Source organism: Sebastes fasciatus, chromosome 13, assembly GCF_043250625.1.
Source record: "Sebastes fasciatus isolate fSebFas1 chromosome 13, fSebFas1.pri, whole genome shotgun sequence".
NCBI classification, from domain to species: Eukaryota; Metazoa; Chordata; class Actinopteri; order Perciformes; family Sebastidae; genus Sebastes; species Sebastes fasciatus.
Window position 1 is genome coordinate 18745236 of NC_133807.1, and position 27997 is coordinate 18773232.

Sequence of the window (27997 nt, forward strand, 5' to 3'; positions counted from 1 at the left end):
AAGTCCAGTTGTGTTGGGTGCTGTTACTCATGCTCACATGCACTATTACTAATTTGGTCATGAACAACAGCTGATGAACCGTGAGTGAATAACAAAAACACATCAGCACTGAAACCAGCATGTTGAGGCTGGTTTAAAAATGTCATCATTACATTTATTCAATGATGTACTCATACTGCTGTATATATGTATGTGGTGCTGATACTCTTAATAAGGTGTTGTTATCACCATCGACAGATTACTGAACGGGCCAACTGGGCACAGAGCTTCTGTTTGAAGTTACTGCTGACATTTCTTGTTGGGAAGTCACAAAGAGACGCCAAACTACCACAGAGATGCAAAACTACCAAATAGACACAAAACTACCAAAAGGAGATGCAAAAATACCAAAAAGAAATACAAAACTAACAAAGAGATGCAAACCAACCAAAAATATGTATATCTGTGTAATTTTGTGTAATTTTACCTGCATAGACCGGTCCATGTTCAGAGTCTTCTGGGACCCCCAGGACGACCAAGCCTCCTCTTTTTACAGCCAACTTGTAGATGTCTTTAATTAGCTGGTGGCCCTCGCCGTAGATATCCGTCGGCCTCAGAGAACACGTGTATAAACACTTTCCACCTTTCACCTGGACAGGAGACAAAACCAAGATTCAGTTTTGGGAAATCAGACGGGAGGCATACGAACATAAAAACATGAACCCAGAGCCGTCAAAGGGTAGAAGTTTATGGATTTTGATGGTAAACAGCAGGAGTGACACCAAAGCAAAGCGTAAGGGGATGGTCCAGCATTGTGTGGCAAAGTTGCTCAAGAAATTCCCTCATAATGTTTTTTTCAGGCTCTCCAGCCTCAGATTGTGTTACCCAGTCTTAACCCTTGTGCCTCACTTTAAAAAAGCTGCTCCGAAGCTGAGAAGACAAAAATGTCAATGATTAGGAACAACATTGACTATGATGCATTTTTATTTTGTGCAGGAAACCAGGCAAATAGCATGTGATTGCCCCAGAGATCAAACATGAGAAAATGTCTCAATCTGGTAAAATATTGTAAAAAAAAACTACAATTTTGATGCTATAGATTGAAAGCCTGATATAATAGAATTAGGGCTGTCAAAGTTAACCGCGATAATAATGCGTTAACGCAAATTCGTTTTAAAGCCACAAAATGTCTTTAACACATTAACCCAATTGATATTTTGGAGGTTGTAGTGGGCTCAGTCCATTGGTACCAACCATGTCAGTCTAGCTTGTCACGAAGGACGATAAATAACGCTCCAAACTTACGCTAAATTTTGGTCAGGAAAAACTGGAATGGCCATTTTCAAAGGGGCCCCTTGACCTCTGACCTCCAGATATGTTAATGAAAATGGGTTCTATGGGTACCCACGAGTCTCCCCTTTACAGACATGCCCACTTTATGATAATCACATGCAGTTGGGGACAAGTCATAGTCAAGTCAGCACACTGACACACTGACAGCTGTTGTTGCCTGTTGGGCTTGAGTTTACCATGTTATGATTTGAGCATATTTTTTATGATAAATGCAGTACCTGTGAGGGTTTCTGGACAATATTTGTCATTGTTTTGTGTTGTTATTTGGTTTCCAATAATAAATATATACATACTTTTGCATAAAGCAGCATATTTGCCCAGTCCCATGTTGATAAGAGTATTAAATACTTGACAAATCTCCCTTTAAGGTGCATTTTGAACAGATCAAAATGGGTGATTAATTTGCGATTCATCACGATTAACTATGGACAATCATGCGATATGCTGATGCTATAATGGCTGTCGGGTCATAAATCGTTGTTTTAATGGGTGTCAATGGGGATATTTTTGTCCTTAAGGGTCTGAGTGTATTTTGGCTGCACAGTTTATTATAGACGTATTATAGGAGCTAAGGTTGAACTTCCACAATTTAAAAAAAAAAAAAAAACGTCACACCCTTGCCAAAATTTATACCACATGCATAAACACAGCCAAAAGGATCAAAAAATTAAAAAGCCAATAATGTCCCTAGTGAGGCACAAGGGTTAAGCTAAGATATAATACAGTATAAAACTGATACTCAGCATTACAGTAATAAACATTAATAAATGTATCTGGATTCCAATAACCTTTTTTCTGTTCTGCATCTGCAGCTTTTTTGAATTCCATTACATCGTTAAGGTTTTATGATTATTTGAACACTATTTTTTTTGTTTTCTTAGTGTGTCTTTAAAGTGTACCAGTAAAATTTGATATTAATATCTCTGCCAATAAAACCACCACACTGTTGAACATAAAGTACCTTGGTGCCGTTAGCTTCCAGCACGATTTTCTCAGCCTTTGCCTTGCTCTTGGGATAGGCCATAGTGTGTTTCACTTTGTAAGGTGTGTCTTCATTGCCCCTGTAGAGAAAGAGTTAAACAGTGAGAGGAGGAGAAAGTAAGCAGGTGGTGTTTTCTTGACCTTGCCATGTGTATGAGAGGAATGTGTTTAAATGCAACTTGCGTTTTCTAAGGTTGTAGCGGGCTAGAAAACCTAAGGAATCCATTGGTACAATGGTTAGAGTGGTCATCCTTCAACCACAAGGTCGGTGGTTTGATTCCCGACTCCTACTTTCTGCATGTTGGCGTGTCTTTGAGCCAGACACTTGACCCCAAATTGCACTTTACAGCAGCTCACTGTTCCTTAGGATGCAGAGGTCAAATTTCATGTATGCAACTGTATGTGGCAAATCTAATAAAGGGTTGAGGTTAAAGAAAGGTTAAAACATGTTGCTCGCTGTACGGCATGTCTGACATACCAGACGATCTCATGCAAAACATTACGGAGGGACAGTGTGACAGTAAGATAGTGAGTGAGTCTTTAAACGCCTCTTGATTATACCAGCAGGGTGCTGGATAATGTGTGTTGTGTACTTTTGTCTCCAACCAATCATATCTATTCTGAACAGGCTTTCCATGAATGCATTCAAGAAAGTGACCACAGAAACGTAACTGAGCCGAAGCATTTCTAAAAACAAGAGTGAAAGTGCAACCATGTGTACTCTGTGAGGAAAACAAACAAGTAAAACCAGAATGATATTTTTTTGAGCTTCACCTGATGAAGTCGTCTCCGTCGACGTTGGGGCCAATCACGGCCATGCTGCTGGTGTAGAGCAGGCACTGGATACCACACTCCACACAGGCCTTGATCACGTTCTCCGTCCCTGAGGAGAGAAAACGTTGTCATTAGAGAGATGGAGGATGCTGGGGTTGGATGGATCAGATTGAATTTTATTGGGTAATCCTCCACAGCCACACAAACACGGAAAACATGGACAACTCCCAGACCGGACAACACCGTAGTAGCAACCTGTCAATCACAAGGGAGCCACGCCCTAAAGCATACCCTGCTTTATGGTCTATCTGACTTTAAATGGGACCATAATGTACTAAATGAACATCATGCTGTATTAAAGAAGACTTGAAACTAGCGATTGAGACCATAAACTCATGTTTACAATGTTTACTGAGGTAATAAATCAAGTGAGAAGTAAAGTCATTTTCTCATAGACTTCTATACAATCAGACTTCTTTTTGCAACCAGAGGAATCGCCCCCTGCTGGTTTGTTGAAGAATGCAAGTTTAAGGCACTTCAGCATTGACTTCACTTTTCAGACCTGGAGGTTGCCCACTGGGGGAACCAATGGGGGCTGAAAGCCACAGACAATCTGGGGAAGTCAGAAAGTATTGAGAGAAGGACTAACAAATTATTGTTTACAGAAAAATATAAATATATGACATCAGCAGCGTTATCCTTAAAATGTATTCCAATAGCTGTAAACTAAACAATCTAAATACAGTGATAAGGTGGAAAATCTTGCTGCATTCAAGTGCTCCTTGGACACGCATACTTCCCAATGTGTACAACCAAAGTGGTGCAGAGCTACATTGAGATGTAGCAGCAGAGGGAAGGAGGTTATCTATTCTATTTGGCTGCTACCTGTTATTTTGATAATGTAGTATAAAGACTGCCAAATATATTATCTAAATATTGTGATACTGTTTTCAGCAAATGATTGACTACACTCAGATCAGATCATCAGATTTTAACAGATCGGACTTAGTGGCTTATAAAGCTGAAAGTCCGTCCTTGACTTTGCATTTCAGGAATAATTGATTTGTACCAAGCCCGAGTACGGCACACAGTGTTCCCGTTAATCAAATAAAGTGGACTTTCTGGATCAAGTGTACTCGGATCCCAGCCCAGGTCCCTGATAAGAAAGCCTCCATACTGAGTAAAAGTTACACTATTGGTCGTTGAGTGTTGGAGTTTCCCAATTGGCCGTTGTTGTGCATTTATATTGCAGACAATGATTTTATTTTTTCAATTTTGCCTGAACTTAAATTTGTAAGAGCTGTCTTTGGGATTCTGAATGGCTAATATACTACATTAAACAATATCTTTTATCCTAAATAGATTCAGTATTATGGCCTATAGGCAGGCAATTACAATCTGTCACTTCCTGTTTTGCCGTTTTTGGTTTGTGGTTTGTTTTGAAGCTGGGAGGAGAGGTTGAAGAGTCTTACTAACGGTAAATGAGGAGTTGTTTTAGTTGATAATGTAAGTTTTGTTTGGAAAGGTTAAAGCCTTTAGCAGAACTATTTATGGACTTGTCTCAATTGTCTTTCATTCTAATCGCAAGGTAACATTATGGACTTTTACTTTACGATGATAATGCAGAGAAATCCCTGGGATTTTGCAAAATTACAAGCTTGACCTGAACTGCTGAAGTGCAAATCTCCTTTCTCTGACTGGATTACTTCAACCTACCTCATCAAGACATGGATTATTTTTTATTTGCTTTACTGAAAGGACATTGTGTAAAGGCATGAGGTAAGCTGACAACAAGTGATGTTCATATATGACGACTGATTGACACACACACACACACACACACACACACACACACACCTACACACTCTCAGACAGTTCAACACAAGTGACGCACCATTTCATATTTTGTGGGTCCTGTTTTGTGCTAAAAGCTGCTTGTGGATTATATATTATTTAGTTTTTCCTCTTTCTTTTTTTGGTGTACTCATGAGAGTTTTATTCTTGTCAGGCTGAAAAGCCCCTCAAGCAGCATTTATGCCATCATGTGACACCTAAACTCCCCACTGAACACCAAACTAATAGGGTTAAGCAGTTGACAGCAGGATGACCAACCATGCATAGTCAGGAACCATTCATTTACAAAAGGAAACATTCATTTACACAATATGTAATGAAAACTAGCCCTTAATCCAGGTTGGACTATCTGCCACTACAGAAATGGGCAACCCGACTGGCTAACAATGGCCATATTGTCTCAATATTCAGCACAACTTAATTAAGGCCAACATTTTTTAACCCATGGGTGAAGTCACGTCCTTGAAAATCATCCAAAACAGGAGAAGGCGTGGATTTCCTCTGTTTTCTGGTTTCCCACAGTAAAACATTCATAAAACTGAATCAGTCATTGATTTTTCCTCCCCTTCTCCTAGTCATCATTCAGACCCTTGAAGTCTCACCTGTGACGTTGACAGAGACGATGAGGCTCTCTGGGATTTTGTGCCAAACGTCCACTAAGCTGGCTGTGTGGATGACGACATCGGCACCGCGGGACGCCTCCAACACGCTGCTGTAGTCTGTGATGTCCCCCTGAATGACCACCACCTTTGTTCGCTCTGAGGGAGAAAAGGCAGACATGAAGTCAAAACTACTGAGTGGTACTGTATGTGCTGTGTACTGTGTGTGTATGAAACAGACTCTGCCTGGCCTTTCTCACCACTTTTATTTTATACATTTTATTTAACCTTTATTTAACCATGACAAGCCATTGAGACCAAATTCTTATTTACAATGGCGTCCTGGTAAAAGGCTATATATGACAAATAGCATTACATAAAAGACATGCAGATAAGCACACTAACATTGGGCAGTAGCAAACAGCAGCATCAGGCAGGACAACAACAGAACAAGAACAGCATAAGCAGTAAGTCAGTATGCAGCGCCCAGGTCTGCTAAACTCTGAGCACAATGAAATTGTTTTCACGCAAATATAAATTGTAAATCAACCAGGACTGAAATCTTAAGGATTACCACTTTAAAGTGGCAGTAGGCAGTATATTTTTGGTATCATTGGGCAAAAATTCCATAATAACCTTTCAGCATTTTGTAATTCAAGTGTTCTGAGAGAAAACTAGACTTCTGCACCTCCTCACGGCTCTGTTTTCAGGCTTTAGAAATAGGTGTTAACGTAATATAGTATTGATTCATATTTGATCAGCACTGCCTAGTTTGACCGTTTGGTCGGAGTTCGCGAGTGATTGACAGCCGGCTCTCATAGACAGCAGCTGGACAGCAGATCTCAGCTCAGCTCTTACTGATCGTTTTCCTCCGGTCTGTTTACATTACACCACAAACAAACAGAAATAAATATGATACGAGGTTGTGAACCTTGCAGTTATAACGTCTGAAATTAAATCAAAACAAGAGCTTGAAAGAGTGACTACGCCGAGATAACGTTATAAAACGTTAAATTAGCAGATTCTTCAATGGAATCTGGTGCATTAATCATCTTACCTGTGCTGAGTTCGTTTAAACTCGAGTCTATGTGTTTGTCAAACACCCGGATCTCCGCCAGTTCATCCTCCTTCTCCAGTAAAACCCGCAGCAGATGCCTGCCGAGGAAGCCGTAGCCTCCGGTGACCAGATAGACGGGACCAGACATGCTGAGTGTGGATCAGAGAACTGGACTGATGGTGAACATAAGTCATGCTAGGCTTTTAACTGGTTCTCCTTTGCACTTTAGTTTACTCGAGTTAAAAATACACCAGAGGTTTGTTAGTGTTGCTTTACTGATTTCTTCGTGTTCCCTAGAGAACATAGGCCATCGACTAAAGTCCACCACCCTCACGTGTCTTTAAAGTTGTGATCATGACTCACAAAAACAGTAATTTTACCTGCATAGACCCGTCCATGTTCAGAGTCTTCTGGGACCCCCCGACGACCAAGCCTCCTCTTTTTACAGCCAACTTGTAGAAGTCTTTAATTAGCTGGTGGCCCTCGCCGTAGATCCCCGTCGGCCTCAGAGAACACGTGTATAAACACTTTCCAGCTTTCACCTGGACAGGAGACAAAATCAGGATTCAGTGTTGGGAAATCAGACGGGAGGCATACGCATATAAAAATATAAGCCCAGAGCAGTCAAAGGGTAGATGTTTGTGGATTTTGATGGTAAACAGCAGGAGTGACACCAAAGCAAAGCCACAAGGGGATGGTCCAGCATTGTGTGGCAAAGTTGCTCAAGAAATTCCCTCATAATGTTTTTTTCAGGCTCTCCAGCCTCAGATTGTGTTACCCAGTCTTAACCCTTGTGCCTCACTTTAAAAAAGCTGCTCCGATGAGGAGAAGACAAAGATGTCAATGATTAGCAACAACATTGATTGTGATGCATTTTTATTTTGTGCAAGAAAACCAAGAAAATAGCATGTATTTGCCCCAGAGATCAAACATGAGAAAATGGCTCAATTTGGTAAAATATTGTAAAAAAAAACTACAACTTTAAGGCTCTAGATTAAAAGCCTGATATAATAGAATTAGGGCTGCTAAAGTTAACGCCATAATAATGCATTAACGCAAATTCGTTTTAAAGCCACAAAATTTCTTTAACACATTAACCCAACTGATATTTTGGAGGTTGTAGTGGGCTCAGTCCATTGGTACCAACCATGTCAGTCTAGCTTGTCACGAAGGAGGTTAAATAACGCTCCAAATTTACGCAAAATTTTGTCAACGAAAAACTGGCATGGCTATTTTCAAAGGGGTCCCTTGACCTCTGACCTCCAGATATGTGAATGAAAATGGGTTTTATGGGTACCCACGAGTCTCCCCTTTACAGACATGCCCACTTTATGATAATCACATGCAGTTTGGGGCAAGTCATAGTCAAGTCAACACACTCACAGTTGTTGTTGTCTGTTGGGCTTGAGTTTGCCATGTTATGATTTGAGCATATTTTATATGCTAAATGGAGTGCCTGTGAGGGTTTCTGGACAATATTTGTCATTGTTGATATGTTGATAAGAGTATTAAATATCTGACAAATCTCCCTTTAAGGTACATTTAGAGGAGATAAAAATGTGTAATTAATTTGCGATTAATCACGATTAACTATGGACAATCATGCGATTAATCGCGATTAAATATTTGAATTGATTGACAGACCTATCTATAATATTTCGTCTCTTTTTCGTCAATGAAAATAAAGAGATTTTGGTAAAGTTTTTACTTTTTAAACTACATTTAAGTCGATTGACAGTCTTAAACAGAATGCATGCTTTTATGCCGTAATGCCTGTGGGGTCATAAATCATTGTTTTACTGGGTTTCAATGGCATTTTACATATTAAGGGTCTGAGTGTACTTTGGCTACACAGTTTATTATAGACGTATTATAGGAGCTGAGGTTGAACTTCCACAATTAAAAAAAAAAAAAAAAAACTCACACCTTTGCCAAAATTTATGCCACATGCATAAACACAGCCAAAATGATCGAAAAATTAAAAAGCCAATAATGTCCATAGTGAGGCACAAGGGTTAAGCTAAGATATAATAAAGTATATTTATTACGTTTATTACACAGCTACTTACTGAAGAAATCAATGTTTTGACACAAAAACGGTCTGCCAGAATCCGACATCTGAAGGTCTGCTATACAGAAATTACAGACCGCAGAACGCCGCGATTGACCAATCAGAATCGAGTATTCAACACAGCCGTGTAATAAACATTAATAAATGTATCTGGATGCCAATGACATTTTTTTTTCTGTTCTGCATCTGCAGCTTTTATGAATCCCATTACATCATTATGGTTTTATGATTATTTCAACACTATTTTGTTTTGTTTTCTCAGTGTTTACAGGTAAAATGTGCTATTAATGTCTCTGCCAATAAAACCACCACACTGTTGAACATAAAGTACCTTGGTGCCGTTAGCTTCCAACACGATTTTCTCGGCCTTTGCCTTGCTCTTGGGATAGGCCATAGTGTGTTTCACTTTGTAAGGTGTGTCTTTGTTACCCCTGTAGAGAAAGGGTTAAACAGTGAGAGGAGGAGAAAGTAAGCAGGTGGTGATTTCTTGACCTTGCCATGTGTATGAGAGGAATGTGTTTAAATGCCAAATAGACAGAGAGGAAACTAGAGCAGAGCGAGGGAGAGAGAGAGAGAGAACGGAAAACAAGTGTCAGAGCCCGACAACAGCAGACCAAAATTCATTCTTGTGAAATAGAGAATGCCAAACATTGTTCTGAGCTACAGCTGTAGTCATGCACTGTACGTGCAAACACACACATAGACAGACAAACGTACAAACAAACACACAAACACACACAATCTGGAAGAATGTCGTGACCGATGCTCAAAGCAGATGGACGCTGGAAGTTTGCCACGGCAAGTATTTTGTTAAATCTCCTGCTCTCTACATCTTTTACCGTTCATAAAGGATTATACAATGTTATTTTAATCCAATTACGACTAATCATGTATATTTTGATTTATCATAATTAGGGCTGTCAAAGTTAACGTGATAATGCGTTAACATAAATTTGTTTTAACACCACAAATTTTTTAACGCATTAATGCAACTTGCGTTTTTTAAGGTTGTAGCGGGCTCAGTCTAGAGTGAAGATAGTGGCATCACATAAAACTAGAAAACCTAAGGAATCCATTGGTACAATGGTTAGAGTGGTCATCCTTCAACCACAAGGTCAGTGGTTTGATCCCCGACTCCTACTGTCTGCATGTTGACGTTTCCTTGAGCCAGACACTTGACCCCAAATTGCACTTTACAGCAGCTCACTGTTCCTTAGGATGCAGAGGTCAAATTTCATGTATGCAACTGTATGTGACGAATCTAATAAAGGGTTAAGGTTAAAGAAAGGTTAAAACATGTTGCTCACTGTACGGCATGTCTGACATACCAGACGGTCTCATGCAAAACATTACGGAGGGACAGTGTGACAGTAAGATAGTGAGTGAGTCTTTAAACGCCTCTTGATTATACCAGCAGGGTGCTGGATAATGTGTGTTGTGTACTTTTGTCTCCAACCAATCATATCTATTCTGAACAGGCTTTCCATGAATGCATTCAAGAAAGTGACCACAGAAACGTAACTGAGCCGAAGCATTTCTAAAAATGAGAGTGAAAGTGCAACCATGTGTACTCTGTGAGGAAAACAAACAAGTAAAACCAGAATGATATTTTTTTGAGCTTCACCTGATGAAGTCGTCTCCGTCGACGTTGGGGCCGATCACCTCCATGCTGCTGGTGTAGACCAGGCACTGGATGCCACACTACACGGGCCTTGATCACGTTCTCCGTCCCTGAGGAGAGAAAACGTTGTCATTAGAGAGATGGAGGATGCTGGGGTTGGATGGATCAGATTGAATTTTATTGGGTAATCCTCCACAGCTTCACAAACACGGAAAACACGGACAACTCCCAGACCGGACAACGCCGTGGTAGCAACCTGTCAATCACAAGGTAGCCATGCCTTAAAGCATACCCTGCTTTATGGTCTATCTGACTTTAAATGGGACCATCATTTACTAAATGAACATCATGCTGTATTAAAGAAGACTTGAAACTAGCGATTGAGACCATAAACTCATGTTTACAATGTTTACTGAGGTAATAAATCAAGTGAGAAGTAGGCTCATTTTCTCATAGACTTCTATACAATCAGACTTCTTTTTGCAACCAGAGGAGTCGCCCCCTGCTGGTTTGTTGAAGAATGCAAGTTTAAGGCACTTCAGCATTGACTTCACTTTTCAGACCTGGAGGTTGCCCACTGGGGGAACCAATGGAGGCTGAAAGCCACAGACAATCTGGGGAAGTCAGAAAGTATTGAGAGAAGGACTAACACATTATTGTTTACAGAAAAATATAAATATATGACATCAGCAGCGTTATCCTTAAAATGTATTCCAATAGCTGTAAACTAAACAATCTAAATACAGTGATAAGGTGGAAAATCTTGATGCATTCAAGTGCTCCTTTGACACGCATACTTCCCAATGTGTACAACCAAAGTGGTGCAGAGCTACATTGAGATGTAGCAGCAGAGGGAAGGAGGTTATCTATTCTATTTGGCTGCTACCTGTTATTTTGATAAAATGTAGTATAAAGACTGCCAAATATTAGCAAAATATTGTGATACTGTTTTGAGCAAATGATTGACTACACTCAGATCAGATCATCAGATTTTAACAGACCGTACTCAGTGGCTTATAAAGCTGAAAGTCCGTACTTGACTTTTCATTCTAGGAACAATTGATTTGTAGCGAGCCCGAGTACGGCACACAGTGTTCACATTAATCAAATAAAGTGGACTTTGGGGTCAAGTGTCCTCGGATCTAGGCCCAGGTCCCTGATAAGAAAGCCTCCATACTGAGTAAAAGTTACACTATTGGTCGTTGAGTGTTGGAGTTTCCCAATTGGCCGTTGTTGTGCATTTATATTGCAGACAATGATTTTATTTTTTCAATTTTGCCTGAACTTAATTTGTAAGAGCTGTCTTTGGGATTCTGAATGGCTAATATACTACATTAAACAATATCTTTTATCCTAAATAGATTCAGTATTATGGCCTATAGGCAGGCAATTACAATCTGTCACTTCCTGTTTTGCCGTTTTTGGTTTGTGGTTTGTTTTGAAGCTGGGAGGAGAGGTTGAAGAGTCTTACTAACGGTAAATGAGGAGTTGTTTTAGTTGATAATGTAAGTTTTGTTTGGAAAGGTTAAAGCCTTTAGCAGAACTATTTATGGACTTGTCTCAATTGTCTTTCATTCTAATCGCAAGGTAACATTATGGACTTTTACTTTACGATGATAATGCAGAGAAATCCCTGGGATTTTGCAAAATTACAAGCTTGACCTGAACTGCTGAAGTGCAAATCTCCTTTCTCTGACTGGATTACTTCAACCTACCTCATCAAGACATGGATTATTTTTTATTTGCTTTACTGAAAGGACATTGTGTAAAGGCATGAGGTAAGCTGACAACAAGTGATGTTCATATATGACGACTGATTGACACACACACACACACACACACTCTCAGACAGTTCAACACAAGTGATGCACCATTTCATATTTTGTGGGTCCTGTTTTGTGCTAAAAGCTGCTTGTGGATTATATATTATTTAGTTTTTCCTCTTTCTTTTTTTGGTGTACTCATGAGAGTTTTATTCTTGTCAGGCTGAAAAGCCCCTCAAGCAGCATTTATGCCATCATGTGACACCTAAACTCCCCACTGAACACCAAACTAATAGGGTTAAGCAGTTGACAGCAGGATGACCAACCATGCATAGTAAGGAACCATTCATTTACAAAAGGAAACATTCATTTACACAATATGTAATGAAAACTAGCCCTTAATTCAGGTTGGACTATCTGCCACTACAGAAATGGGCAACCCGACTGGCTAACAATGGCCATATTGTCTCAATATTCAGCACAACTTAATTAAGGCCAAAAAATTTTAACCCATGGGTGAAGTCACGTCCTTTAAAATCATCCAGAACAGGAGAAGGCGTGGGTTTCCTCTGTTTTCTGGTTTCCCGCAGTAAAACATTCATAAAACTGAATCAGTCATTGATTTTTCCTCCCCATCCCTTTTCCTAGTCATCATTCAGACCCTTGAAGTCTCACCTGAGACGTTGCCACAGGATGCCTCCAACACGCTTCTGTAGTCTGTGATGTCCCCGTGAATGACCACCACCTTTGTTCGCTCTGAGGGAGAAACAGGCAGACATTTTGGGTGCTTTCACATTAGGGACCCGGGCCCGGATCCGAGTACACTTGTCCCCAAAGTCCAGTTCGAATGATTAGTGTGAACGCTCCATACGGTACCGTACGAGTCCACTTAAAAAGGTAGTCTGGAGTACGGTTCATGTGTACTTGGGCATGGTTTTCATCAGGTGTGAAAGCCAACCGTACCGAAACACGAAGGTGGACTGCTATTTAACGTGAGTAACTTTAGCAGTCAGCGAGTAGTTTTGAAACGCCGCCGGTCTCCACTGGAATCTGTATATGCTCGCAGCATGCACCTATCTGATCCTCTGAACTGCACGGCAGTTTAGATTATCTAGATCATCTTTCCTCCTCCTCCTTTTGTCATTGTAAACATAATTTTATTTCAATTGAGAAACAATTATAGATTTAATTCGATGGTGCAGGAGGAGAAATTTGTCAGTATATTTTGGGATACCAGGAATTTCCTCAAGAGTATGAGGTGAAACAGACTCTGCCATGCCTTTCTCACACCTTTTATTTTATACATTTTATTTAACCTTTATTTAACCATGACAAGCCATTAAGAACAAATTCTTATTTACAATGGCGGCCTGGCAAAAGGCAAAGCCTCTTGAGGGAAGGGGGTAGGGTCTATGTAAGGCATAATGTACAGCGAGCTCTGTCGGGGTTTATTTCACAACAATGACCCGCTAGCTGTACATTATCCTGTTTATTACACGGCTACTTACTTAAGGAATCAATAACTTGACACAAAAGCAGTCCACCAGAGTCTGATATCAGAACTGCGCCCATAGTAACGGTCTGTTATACATAGAAACAGTCTGCTATAAAGAAATAACAGACCGTAGGACGCCGTGATCCCCAATCCGCGTCAAACGGCACAAACAAACGGCCCGGTTTGGGTTCGTTTTTCATTTTTTGATTCAGAAACGAAAAAATAAAAAAACGTTTTTTCCTTTCTGAATTCCAAAGGAAAAACGGAATATCCGATGATACCCAGACCGCCGTTTGTTTGTTTTTGCGAATTCCTTTTCTCATTATTCGTTTTGAATTGAAGAACGGAAGTCACGTGGGTTTTTCGTTTTTTCGTTTTAAACCACAAACGAAAAACGGAATCACGTGGTGCTCTGTTTGTTTTTTGTTTCCAAACGAAAAACGAAAAAACCAAATTAAAAAAATGATCCGATTTAGTTTCTTCAAGTTTCTTTCTGTCATTTTCTCCTTTGAATCGAAGAGCGGAGAACGGCAGTCACGTGACCAGGAAGTGAAGGCAAACATGTCAAAATAAAAGCCAAGAAGATAGTGTGGTCATATTATAAAAGTGTAACATTATTTAAGCACATGATCGAGCTAACAGTAGAAGATAAATAGGCTAAATAAATACATACTGTACCTAAAAAAGCCTAATTAATTATATATCCTAGACACCTACACTGTGCCAAAATCATGGAAATTCACAATAATTAGGCCTGTGCTAAAAAAGCCAGGCGCAAGTAAGCCAAATGATCTTTGGCCCATCGCAATAACCTCCATATTGTGTAAAACCATGGAACGAGTTCTTGCCAGCCACCTGACCAGCACAGTGGCTACTAAGCTAGATCTGCTCCAGTTCGCTTAAATAAGAGCAACAGAGGCCCAGACGACGCTGTGCTGACTGCTTAACACCGTCCACAAAACACCTTATGCATCCTAAAGGTTATGCCAGAGCTTTATTTGTGGATTTTAGCTCAGCTTTTAACTCAATGAAGACGCATATTCTCCTGAAAAGGCTCCTTGATCTCAACATCAACACAGGGTTAGTTGTGTGGATCAGAGGGTCTGTGTCAGGGAGAACATATCAGACATGCTGCCAAAGGCTGTGTTTTTTCTTCTGTGCTATTCTCTCCTTTTACTAATGAATTTATGACCAATGAGAAACATTTTAGACTGTTTAAGTATGTGGATGACATGGCCTTAGTTGGCCTTTTACAGGAAACAGGCCCACTAGGTGAAGCTGCCTATCTGGCCCACACTACAGCCCTTCAGACACGGTGTCACACTAGCCAGCTAGAAATCAATGTGGCCGAGACGAAAGAATTAATCATGTGCTGCACAAAACAACATTTGATCACAGAGCCAGTTTCACTTGATGGCCAACATGTTGAAACTGTGGAACACTTTAAATACCTCGGTACAGTCCTGGACACCCAGGTGAGCTTCTCTGAAAATACAGAGTATATCTTCAAGAGATGCTCACAGCGACTTTATCTTCTAAGGAAACTTAGTGGCCTCGGTGTCAGCCGGCAGATTTTAGAATTAGTGTACAAAACTATTGTTGAGAGGATTTTAACCTTTAACCTTCCTGCCTGGTACGGTCACCTACACTGTAGATAGAAGAATAAACTGTCTAGGATTGTGTCAATGGTAGGCAAAATAGGTGGTAAACCCCAAAAGCCCTTGACTCAACTTTTTACAGAAAGGACGAGGAAGAAAGCGAGGAGCATCCTGGCAGATAGCTCCCATCCTCTCTTCAGCCAGTCGGGAGGCGCTATAGAGCCCCTCTGGCAACTAAACATGTGTTTAAAAAGTCTTTCATCCCAAATGCCATCAATACTCTTAACTCAACACAGTGACTGAGCAGATCTGAGCCACAGACACTGACATGAACTGTTTTTAATGTGTAACATAACCTGTCTCTGTTTTTTACTAACTGCTGTCTGTTGTTTTCTGTGTTTTGTGAGCCGAAGAGAAAAATCCACCCTGGTGGACAATAAAGTTTGATTGTATTGATCAGTTCATATTGAGGGGCCGTCAGCTTTACAATTTAGTTTGGAGGGAGATTCGGTACCAGTGAAGTCAGTGCATTTTATGAGTGGGCCTTCTGTGACGTTACCCACCGTAGGGGTCAGAGGTCACCACTCCTCAATCCCCAAGGATTTTCTTTTCAGTCAAATTTTCAATTTTGACGCATTTATAGATGAAAAGTCAAGTCAATAATCATGGTCAATGATAGATAAGTATGGTTGATCAGCATGTTTGCCAACCTTCAGACATCATAGTCTAATATGAGGATTAATCTGCCTGAGTTCTGAAGGAACCGGCCCTCTACCTCCAAGAGGTCAGGGCACAGCTACGTGTTGGTTAATCTTGTGTGACAAAGAGATTTTCCAAACAGACGGGTTAAAGCATAATAATACAATTTATTCCGAACAATTAATGTTGCATAAGTAAGATAACAGAGTTTACAGAATTCTGGATCCAATCAACGTGTCCCTGACAACATACAATGCATGGGTCAGTTCGCGAAGTCTGAACCCCGAGCTATCCCTGATCCAGCGTTTTTATGGTTTACACAATATCAATAGTCATGAGCTTATGGCACGTGATGTTTTTGCTGCATATCTTCTTTTTTGTTTCTTCTTCTGACTCCATCCTCCCGTGACCTTGTGAAAAGAACAGAACATGCAGTCCCGTGTGCCTCCCCCCTGTCCTCGCCCTTGAGTAGTTCAAAGCCTCTCCAAATGCTGCCGGAGATTATTACAATGTGACTATATAGAAATCTACAGTCACCGAATCACCTCCTCAAGGAACAAAACAGTGCAACAACAACTGAACAGCCCCAAGTCCTTCATTCCTTCACCCTGAGTTATGCCCTTAGAAGCTAATAATTGAGAGACAGTTATTGAGCAATCATGAAACAATACAACAGTTTTCAGCTCCCCTTATAAGCAGGTTATTTCAGGTCATTGTAAGCACTTTTGTACATAATAAATCCAACAGTTCACTAAAAAACTGAAATCACTAACTTTCTGTATTCTGTTTGGTGGTTTATGAGGCTTTTCAATCATTTCTAGTCTATTTGGTATAATATGTAATTTAGTTAATTTGTTCGACATCATGATAAGGCTGATTTTTCAACCAGTGGTTATGACATTAATGCCAGCTAGACAGAATAAAGCTCTGTCTGTCATGACAATAGAACTGTACTGAAAGCCTTTCCTTTACTCGGGTGACTCTTTACAGCCGTCTGAAGACAGCAGGTATCTGTTAAATCTACAGTATCTAGAGTGATGGAGTGGCCTTCAGTCCAGTACAGTATTGTCATGACAGACAGAGCTGTATTCTGTCTAGCTGGCATTAATGTCATAATCGCTGGTTGAAAAATCAGCTTTATCATGATGTAGAACTACTCGGCTACAGTCTTCCTAATGGAGTGCAGGGGATCAGGTGGAAGTGTCAGGTGTGTTGAAAGGATTAGCCACATAGTGCTTCTCACCTGCCGACATAAAGAAACAGGCCATAGTAAGGGTGTGAGAGAGAAAATTGTCAATTATGTGAGAGTTCTGTATAATATCTGTAGAGACCCTCTCTGTTGTATAACATCTGTAGAGACCGTCCCTGTAATTTATCACACACTTTTTGGATAAAAGACATTCATGTGTTAATGAAAAGAACAAAACAAATATCTATGTATGTATTTATTTGTGTATTTATTTAGCCTATTTATCTTCTACTGTTACTTTGATTCTGAGCTTAAATAATGTTACACTTTTATAGAATGATCAAACTATCTTCTTGGCTTTTATTTTGACATGTTTACCTTCACTTCCTGGTCACGTGACTGCCGTTCTCCGCACTTCGATTCAGAAGAGAAAATGACAGGAAGAAACTTGAAGAAACTAAATCGGATCGTTTTTTTAATTTGTTTTTTTCGTTTTTCGTTTGGAAACAAAAAACAAACGGAGCACCACGTGATTCCGTTTTTCGTTTGTGGTTTAAAACGAAAAAAACGAAAAACCCACGTGACTTCCGTTCTTCAATTCAAAACGAATAATGAGAAAAGGAATTCGCAAAAACAAACAAACGGCCCGGTTTGGGTTCGTTTTTCATTTTTTGATTCAGAAACGAAAAAATAAAAAAACGTTTTTTCCTTTCTGAATCCCAAAGGAAAAACGGAATATCCGATGAAAAACGGAATATCATGACCGATGATACGATGATACCCAGACCCGGGGTCTGGGTATCATCGGATATTCCGTTTTTCCTTTGGAATTCAGAAGTAAATAGGCTAAATAAATACATACTGTACCTAAAAAAGCCTAATTAATTATATATCCTAGACACCTATGACATTAATGCCAGCTAGACAGAATAAAGCTCTGTCTGTCATGACAATAGTACTGTACTGAAGGCCACTCCATCACTCTAGATACTGTAGATTTAACAGATACCTGCTGTCTTCAGACGGCTGTAAAGAGTCACCCGAGTAAAGGAAAGGCTTTCAGTACAGTTCTATTGTCATGACAGACAGAGCTTTATTCTGTCTAGCTGGCATTAATGTCATAACCACTGGTTGAAAAATCAGCCTTATCATGATGTCGAACAAATTAACTAAATTACATATACTACCAAATAGACTAGAAATGATTGAAAAGCATCATAAACTACCAAACAGGCTAGAAATGATTGAAAAGCATCATAAACCACCAAACAGAATACAGAAAGTTAGTGATTTCAGTTTTTTAGTGAACTCAGGCTGATTAATCCTCATATTAGACTATGATGTCTGAAGGTTGGCAAACATGCTGATCAACCATACTTATCTATCATTGACCATGATTATTGACTTGACTTTTCATCTATAAATGCGTCAAAATTGAAAATTTGACTGAAAAGAAAATCCTTGGGGATTGAGGAGTGGTGACCTCTGACCCCTACGGTGGGTAACGTCACAGAAGGCCCACTCATAAAATGCACTGACTTCACTGGTACCGAATCTCCCTCCAAACTAAATTGTAAAGCTGACGGCCCCTCAATATGATCTGATCAATACAATACAATACAACCTTATTGTCCACCAGCCTGGAAATTTGTCTTCAGCTCACAAAACACAGAAAACAACAGACATTAAAAACCAGACAGCAGTTAGTAAAAAACAGAGACAGGTTATGTTACACATTAAAACAGTTCATGTCAGTGTCTGTGGCTCAGATCTGCTCAGTCACTGTGTTGAGTTAAGAGTATTGATGGCATTTGGGATGAAAGACTTTTTAAACACATGTTTAGTTGCCAGAGGGGCTCTATAGCGCCTCCCGACTGGCTGAAGAGAGGATGGGAGCTATCTGCCAGGATACTCCTCGCCTTCTTCCTCGTCCTTTCTGTAAAAAGTTGAGTCAAGGGCTTTTGGGGTTTACCAACTATTTTGCCTGCCATTGACACAATCCTAGACAGTTTATTCTTCTATCTACAGTGTAGGTGACCGTACCAGGCAGGAAGGTTGAAGGTTAAAACACTCTCAACAATAGTTTTGTACCCCTTTCGCCGCTACTATTCGCTCTGTCCCTTGAACCCTTGGCGCATAAAATCAGACAACATCCATTAGTACATCCCATCACTTTTTGTAACACCGATCACCGGATATCATTGTATGCTGATGATATCCTTCTTTATTTAGGTAACACAGGTCCTTCTTTACCACATTTGCTTTCTACTTTCGATTCGTTCAGCTTGCTATCAGGATATAAAATCAATTGGACAAAATCAGCATTGATGCATTTAAATTCAGTTATTTCTCAAACTCCCATGCCCTCCCATATACCAATAGTTAAGTGTTTCAGATATCTTGGTGTTGATATTTTCCCCTCTATATCAGCCATTGCACTACGAAACTTTCAAAATATATACAATTGCTTAGAGAAGGATTTCGAACGCTGGGCAAATCTCCCAAATTCACTCCAAGCCCGAATAGCAATAGTTAAAATGGATGTACTCCCTCGTGTTAATTTTTATTCTTCTATGATACCTCTTGCTCCTCCTATTGGGTTTTGGGAAAAACTTCATACGTCAATCTCCAAATTCATATGGAAAGGAAAGAGGCCTCGTTTAAAATTCACAACCCTCCAACGAGACAGGACACAGGGAGGGCTGGGTCTACCAAACTTTAAGGTGTACTTCTGGTCCTTTGTGTTACGTCCTCTCTCTACATGGCTCAACCCAAGTTCTTCAGCCTCTTGGAGACCAATTGAGGAAAATGTATCGTCGCCTCATAGACTACAAGACCTAGTGTATTCCAACATACCATTGAAAAAAGCCAAATTACGTTTAGGCCCTATAATTTCATTTCTACTTGTAACCTACCGTACTGTAATGAAGCAGACGCATGCAGGTCTTAAATGGCACAATCATTCACCAATTTTCAATAATTTCTCCCTTCTTTCCGGCAACATACCTTTCTCATTTCCACAATGGAAGATCAGGGGAGTAAATATATTAAAGGACCTGTATGGTGATAGTGGCTTACGAGCCTTTAACGATTTACGCGCTGAATATGATCTCCCGGGCTCATCGTTTTTTTTCTACTTGCAGTTGAGGTCAGCCATGCGGACATATGGTGTACCATGGGGATTAACGCTCCTTACACACCCTCTTCATAAAATATTGGCTTCAGTGGGATTAACACGAGGGATGGTCTCTAAACTTTACACATTTATTTCTGTACCATGTAAACATTTATCAGTAGAAACTGCATGGCGTAGGGACTTAACCGATATAAATGACGAAGAGGTTTCCTGGGACACGGTGTGGAAAAATTTGTGTGCTACATCTAAAAATCCAGATCATCAATTAATACACTATAAATTTGCCCACAGGATGTACCTCACCCCTAGAAAGCGTCACTCTATGAAGATCATTACATCTCCCAACTGCGATCTGTGTCCATCTGGTGCTCTGGGTTCATTCTTGCATATGTACTGGAAATGCCACGCTGTGTCTCAATTCTGGAAGCAAATATCTCTCACCTTAAGCGACATTCTTGAAGTTAGGATTCCACTCTCACCTATTTTATTTTTATTAACTGATGACTCCTCTTTAAATCTGTCTTTGCAACAGAAACGTATTTTATGGGCTGGTCTCACTGCAGCCAAGAAAATGCTGGCCTTAAGATGGCAACCACCGCACTCCTTGACTAGACAACAGTGGACTAACTCGATGTTAGAAATTATCTTGATGGAGGGGTCCGTGGCCCGAATGCACGGGGCCAGCGGTAAGACCCTCAGAGCGTGGGATGCAGCTTACAATCTAGTTAAAGATAAAAACATAGCGTGATCGACAGTAACTTTGACTTTTTTTGTTGTTTTTTGTTTTGGGGGAAAGAGATCAGGGGTGGGGGGGTATTTAGGGGTCGCCTTGGGAAGGGAGGGGGGACATAGGGTTGTGCATTAGACCTGGAATGAGGGCTTTGTATATGTACCTGTGTATGGGGGGAGAGGGATGTATAAAAGGGATAAAATGAATGATATGTAACATCTTTCTCTGTACCTTTTCAATAAAAAAGAATTGATCACAAAAAACAATAGTTTTGTACACTAATTCTAAAATCTGCCGGCTGACACCGAGGCCACTAAGTTTCCTTAGAAGATAAAGTTGCTGTGAGCATCTCTTGAAAATATACTCTGTATTTACAGAGAAGCTCACCTGGGTGTTGTTGGATTTATTATGTACAAAAGTGCTTACAATGACCTGCAATAACCTGACTGTTGGATTTGTTGTGAATGAAGTGATTGCGAGGAAAGGGAGGAGGCAGGTGCTGTTCTTTTTGCAAGGTCAAGAAGAGGAAGGAGTCAGAAGGAGATAACAAAGAAGAAGATATGCAGCAAAAATATCACGTGTCATAAGCTCATGAATATTACTATTGTGTAAACCATGAATAGGCTGGATCAGGGATAGCTCGGGGTTCAGACTTCGCGAACTGACCCATGCAGACCTCCTGGAGGTAGAAGGCCAGTTCCTTCAGTGTCCAGGACTGTACCGAGGTATTTAAAGTGTCCCACAGTTTCAACATGTTGGCCATCAAGTGAAACTGGCTCTGTGATCAAATGTTGTTTTGTGCAGCACATGATTAATTCTTTCGTCTCGGCCACATTGATTTCTAGCTGGCTAGTGTGACACCGTGTCTGAAGGGCTGTAGTGTGGGCCAGATAGGCAGCTTCACCTAGTGGGCCTGTTTCCTGTAAAAGGTCAACTAAGGCCATGTCATCCGCATACTTGAACAGTCTAAAATGTTTCTCATTGATCATAAATTCATTAGTAAAAAGAGAGAATAGCACAGGGGAAAGAACACAGCCTTGTGGGCAGCACGTCTGATATGTTCTCCCTGACACAGACCCTCTGATCCACAGAACTAACCCTGTGTTGATGTTGAGATCAATGAGCCTTTTCAGGAGAATATGCGTCTTCATTGAGTTAAAAGCTGAGCTAAAATCCACAAATAAAGCTCTGGCCTAACCTTTAGGATGCATAAGGTGTTTTGTGACTGTGTTAAGCAGAGTCAGCACAGCGTCGTCTGGGCCTCTGTTGCTCTTAATTAAGCGAACTGGAGCAGATCTAGCACTGTGCTGGTCAGGTGGCTGGCAAGAACTCGTTCCATGGTTTTACACAATATGGAGGTTATTGCGATAGGCCACAGATCATTTGGCTTACTTGCGTCGGCTTTTTTAGCACAGGCCTAATTATTGTGAATTTCCATGATTTTGATGAAGTGGCCTTCAGTCCAGTACTATTGTCATGACAGACAGAGCTTTATTCTGTCTAGCTGGCATTAATGTCATAATCGCTGGTTGAAAAATCAGCATTATCATGATGTAGAACTACTCGGCTACAGCCTTCCTAGTGTAGTGAAGGGATCAGGTGGAAGTGTTATGTGTGTTGAAAGGAGTAGCCACATAGTGCTTCTCACCTGCCGACATAAAGAAACAGCCCATAGTAAGAGTGTGAGAGAGAAAAGTGTCAATTATGTGAGAGTTCTGTATAACATCTGTAGAGACCCTCCTTGTAATTTATCACACACTTTTTGGATAAAAGACATTCATGTGTTAATGAAAAGAACAAAAAAAAAAAATATCTATGTATGTATTTATTTGTGTATTTATTTAGCCTATTTGTCTTCTACTGTTACTTTGATCCTGTGCTTAAAAAATGTTACACTTTTATAGAATGACCACACTATCTTCTTGGCTTTTATTTTGACATGTTTGCCTTCACTTCCTGGTCACGTGACTGCCGTTCTCCGCTCTTCGATTCAAAAGAGAAAATGACAGAAAGAAACTTGAAGAAACTAAATCGGATCGTTTTTTTAATTTGGTTTTTTCGTTTTTCGTTTGGAAACAAAAAACAAACAGAGCACCACGTGATTCCATTTTTCGTTTGTGGTTTAAAACGAAAAAACGAAAAACCCACGTGACTTCCGTTCTTCAATTCAAAACGAATAATGAGAAAAGGAATTCGCAAAAACAAACAAACGGCCCGGTTTGGGTTCGTTTTTCATTTTTTGATTCAGAAACGAAAAAATAAAAAATCGTTTTTTCCTTTCTGAATTCCAAAGGAAAAACGGAATATCCGATGATACCCAGACCAGACCCAGCAGGGTCTGAAATTAAGCTTTTTCCTCACCTGCCACTGTGGCAGGTCACTGGACATTTCTACTGGCCACTAAATTTTTTGTCTGCCACATCTGAAATCTGTGTAGAACACTTTAGAGTTGTAAACACTGATTCAGTGATACCAGACAGTATAAACATGGAATATATCATGTAGCCTTAATCCCTGACTACTTTTAAGTCAGGAATTGCTTTTTCAAAATAATATTTCTTAATATGAGTGAAAATGATCTGTCATGTTGATAGGTGACCTGGAATTATTACCTGCCATAGCCAACAGTTACCCTGTATTTGGCATGATGCAGGTGCAAATTTCATTCCCTGCATAGCAGCCAGTGGTGGAAAGTGCATTTACTGTTAAGTACTGTCGGCCTACTTAAGTACAAGTTTAAGGTACTTGTATTCTACTTGAGTATTTCCATTTTCTGCTACTTCATATAGGTTATTTCTACTCCACTACACCTCAGAGGGAAATATTATAGTTTTTATTCCACTAATATAAAAGATAAATCAATAAATACAAAAATGACATATAATATAATATTGATAAATAAATATGTTAAATGTAGCAAAAAATAATATAAAAAATAAATGTAACCATTACTAAATTGATAAAAATGTGATATAAATTGATATTTCTGTTTTAATATGCTTCTTTACTTATTAATTCCCTTATTTATTTACTCCTCTGTTTAATTTACCTTTTTTTTATTTATGTATTTATTTTGTATTCATTTTAAAATAATGTAATAATTTAAAATATTGCCAAAATAAATAAATATATTTTAAATTAATAAAAAACATGAAAATAGCCAAGGAGTTACATAAAAACGAGAAAAAAAGACATACCCCAAGTTAAAGCAATGACGGGAGGGGGTACATCAATACAACGTAATAATACAATTATTAGCTGAATTATCAATCACTGGGATGTGTTTCACTTTACTGGTATGTTTTTGTTGCACCAGTAGATGGCGACATCCCATTTCATTACAAGCAGTGGTGATCCTTTCATTGGATTCACACTGAGGCATGCTCACATTAACTTCAACTTGTTATGTTCTGTTCGGGGAGACCATCAGAGGATCTGTGGGGATTGTGCTTTCATTTTCATTGTTGTGAGGATTGCCATGGTAAAAAAAACACAGGAATGAGGGGGACACCCAGGCGTGCTGGGACAATGTCAATGTTACTTTACGAGGGAACTCCCATATATTTTGTCTTACTCATACAACTAATGCTATCCAGCTGGTTGTCATAGAGTCTGATGACAAGTTTCCACAAGAGTATAGAGAAAGACTGAGCCCTTTACACTGAGCGTAAACAAACTTCATTGTCTCCATGGAAATCCAGAGGTGGAGAAATCACAGTAACCATGTGGGCATGGTAAGAAAACATATTCACACTGAAACTAAACCAGGTCTCCAGGCTGTACAAACTTTCATCATGATGTCATAATAAACTACGTAAATGACATCATTTATGGAAAGAAAAACAGGAAAATGCAGACTCTCCCTGTGATGTGAATGAAGTGCAAAAGCACAACAAGAAAATGTAGAATATTAAATAATCTTTATTAAAAATGTAACAAACTAAACATGATACATTTCATAGATAATATCATAAAAATATTCTTTAAATTATGCAACTTAAAACATTGCTATCAATAATATATATTACTGAAATACAGGTCCATATAAAGTCCAGTAAATGCTTGTAAATTGTGTTTACATTTGTCATAATTTACATAATTACAAAGGCTGATGTTACAGCTGTGATGTAGAAATGTTTAATATCGGCATAGTTTTCTTCATGACTAAGCTAAGAACGCTAGACAAATAAAACAATGAAAAGATCTTTTTATACTGTGAATACAGTTTGCTTTTAATAGCTGATTATTCCTTTACGCTGTATATCCGGAGTCCTGCATGTCTACGTAGCAGCTTCTGATGCGTGTTGTAGTTGAGGTCACATCAGGAGGCTTTGGGGTCATCCAGAGCGAATGTGTCGACCCATTTCTGTGTGTGGGCGCGACACTGGTCCCAGTCGTACAGAGGGCGGTACTGGAAGTGGCGCAGGGCTTTGTCTGTGCTGACAGTGAAGGAGGTGCAAGCCACGGCGAAGGTGTAACTGTTCAGCAACGGTGTGTAGTTATGAAAGGGGCTCAGTATCCAGCGGAGCACGTCATTGAGCATGGCCAGGAACCAGAGCACCGGAAAGGGTATGCGGACTCTTCTGAAGTTAAATGTGGAGAGGAACAGCATGTTGAAGTCCTCGTAGTTCTTGTAGGGTGAGTCATCGTAGCAGAAGAAAGATTCACCTCCGACTGTCTGCGGGCGCTCTCTCAGGGCTCGGGCTGCGAGTACATGCATCCAGGCCACGTTGCCTAGAAACACAGACAAGTGGGTGAATACCACATTGAATGATGGCCAAATACAGTATGAGGCTGAGAGATAGAACTAAAATAGAACTACTTTTAATTAAGAGGAAAAGCAGTCAGTCTGAAGAATGATTTCTGTCAAGGCCAAATTATTGATGAATGAAGATGTACCTGGTATATGTAAGTTATCATTTTAGAGAAATTCTAGTTGTGTAACATCAGCATCTGTTAGGGTGCTGTTACTCATGCTCACATGCACTATTACTAATTTGGTCATGAACAACAGCTGATGAACCGTGAGTGAATAACAAAAACACATCAGCACTGAAACCAGCATGTTGAGTCATGTTTAAAAATGTCATCATCACATTTATTCAATGATGTACTCATACTGCTGTATATATTTACGTTGTCCTGATACTCTTAATAAGGTGTTGTTATCACCATCGACAGATTACTGAGCGGGCCAACAGGGCACAGAGCTTCTGTTTGAAGTTACTGCTGACATTTCTTGTTGGGAAGTCACAAAGAGACGCCAAACTACCACAGAGATGCAAAACTACCAAAAGGAGATGCAAAACTACCACAGAGATGCAAAACTACCAAATAGACACAAAACTACTAAATGGAGACACAAAACTACCACAGAGAGATGGGAAAAATACCAAAAAGGGACACAAAACTACCAGGGAGGTGCAAAACTACATGAACATCACAACCAAGACATATGGATTAGAGTATCCCTACTGCTCATGTTCATCATGTTGTACCATTTGTGTTTTTAGCTCATTGACTAGCAGCTGTTTAGAGAATCAGAGTTTTTTTATTATTATTGTCTGGACTGGCAAAACAGTAGAATACTGTAAAATGTCTACACCGTACTGTAAAATCTACATCACTTCCTGTGAAATGCAAAGGAAGTGCATAACAACTGTACTTCTGCTTTCAGGACTGAACATAAGTCATGCTAGACTTTTAACTGGTTCTCCTTTGCACTTTAGCTTAATTGCTTTTGCTTTCAGAGTTAAAAATACACCAGAGGTTTATTAGAAGTCTTGCTTTACTGAGATCTTCGTGTTCCCTAGAGAACATAGGCCATCGACTAAAGCCCTCCACCCTCTCCGGTCTTTTGTTTTGGTTAACTGTGACGTGTCTTTAAAGTTGTGATTATGACTCACACAAACTGTAATTTTACCTGCATAGACCCGTCCATGTTCAGAGTCTTCTGGGACCCCCCCGATGATCCAGCCTCCTGTTTTTTTACCAAACTTGTAGAAGTCTTTAATTAGCTGGTGGCCCTCACCGTAGATCCCCGTCGGCCTCAGAGAACACGTGTATAAACACTTTCCACCTTTCACCTGGACAGGAGACAAAACCAGGATTCAGTTTTGGGAAATCAGACGGGAGGCATACGAATATAAAAATATAAACCCAGAGCGGTCAAAGGGTAGAAGTTTATGGATTTTGATGGTAAACAGCAGGAGTGACACCACAGCAAAGCCACAAGGGGATGGTCCAGCATTGTGTGGCAAAGTTGCTCAAGAAATTCATGAGAAAATGTCTCAATCTGGTGGAAAATAGTACATAGTATAGTACAATTTTGAGGCTCTAGATTAAAAGCCTGATATAATAGAGTGCATGATTTTATGCTGTAATGCCTGTGGGGTCATAAATCGTGGTTTTAATGGGTTTCAATTGGGACATTTTTGTCCTTGTGTGTATTTTGGCTACACAGTTTGTTATAGACGTATTATAGGAGCTGAGGTTGAACTTCCACAGTTAAAAAAAAAACCTCAAACCTTTGCCAAAATGTATTCCACATGCGTAAACAAAGCCCAAATTAAAAATTAAAAAAACTAAAATTATGAGTGGGCCTTCTGTGACGTTACCCACCGTAGGGGTCAGAGGTCACCACTCCTCAATCCCCAAGGATTTTCTTTTCAGTCAAATTTTCAATTTTGACGCATTTATAGATGAAAAGTCAAGTCAATAATCATGGTCAATGATAGAGAAGTATGGTTGATCAGCATGTTTGCCAACCTTCAGACATCATAGTCTAATATGAGGATTAATCTGCCTGAGTTCTGAAGGAACCGGCCCTCTACCTCCAAGAGGTCAGGGCACAGCTACGTGTTGGTTAATCTTGTGTGACAAAGAGATTTTCCAAACAGACGGGTTAAAGCATAATAATACAATTTATTCCGAACAATTAATGTTGCATAAGTAAGATAACAGAGTTTACAGAATTCTGGATCCAATCAACGTGTCCCTGACAACATACAATGCATGGGTCAGTTCGTGAAGTCTGAACCCCGAGCTATCCCTGATCCAGCGTTTTTATGGTTTACACAATATCAATAGTCATGAGCT

At 39.8% G+C, this 27997-nt stretch overlaps 3 protein-coding genes and 1 long non-coding RNA gene across 5 annotated transcripts in view; 1 reads left to right on the forward strand and 3 right to left on the reverse strand.

Moving 5' to 3' along the window:
- LOC141780671 (uncharacterized) overlaps positions 1–8995 on the forward strand; it is a 14773-nt gene extending 5778 nt beyond the window's left edge. Inside the window, exon 2 of the long non-coding RNA XR_012596709.1 lies at positions 8722–8995. This is a non-coding gene — a long non-coding RNA (uncharacterized LOC141780671). The remainder of the gene's footprint in view (positions 1–8721) is intronic.
- Positions 1–27997, reverse strand: part of LOC141780667 (3 beta-hydroxysteroid dehydrogenase type 7-like) — a 175133-nt gene that overhangs the window by 119346 nt on the left and 27790 nt on the right. Inside the window, exons 2-4 of one of the 2 annotated variants that reach the window (XM_074655978.1) lie at positions 10293–10487; positions 9000–9099; positions 6978–7139 (exon numbers count right to left, since the gene is read on the reverse strand). In XM_074655978.1, coding sequence (XP_074512079.1) covers positions 6978–7139; positions 9000–9099; positions 10293–10336 — 306 coding nt within the window. In that variant the 5' untranslated portion in view covers positions 10337–10487. Of the gene's footprint in view, positions 1–6977; positions 7140–8999; positions 9100–10292; positions 10770–27997 lie in introns of those variants that run through there. The other variant, XM_074655977.1, reaches the window with a different exon arrangement.
- LOC141781448 (3 beta-hydroxysteroid dehydrogenase type 7-like) lies at positions 225–6775 on the reverse strand. The gene is made up of 6 exons (XM_074657211.1): positions 6598–6775; positions 5544–5699; positions 3088–3196; positions 2294–2393; positions 467–629; positions 225–343 (listed from the first exon to the last, which is right to left on the reverse strand). The coding sequence occupies exons 1-6, from the start codon at positions 6743–6745 to the stop codon at positions 225–227; spliced, it is 795 nt and encodes a 264-aa protein (XP_074513312.1). The 5' UTR covers positions 6746–6775.
- On the reverse strand, positions 24803–27000 carry LOC141780653 (3 beta-hydroxysteroid dehydrogenase type 7-like; the record flags this gene model as incomplete). The annotated part of the gene is made up of 2 exons (XM_074655968.1): positions 24803–25633; positions 26823–27000. Coding segments are annotated over 2 exons (591 nt in total), but the record flags the coding sequence as incomplete, so codon positions are not given.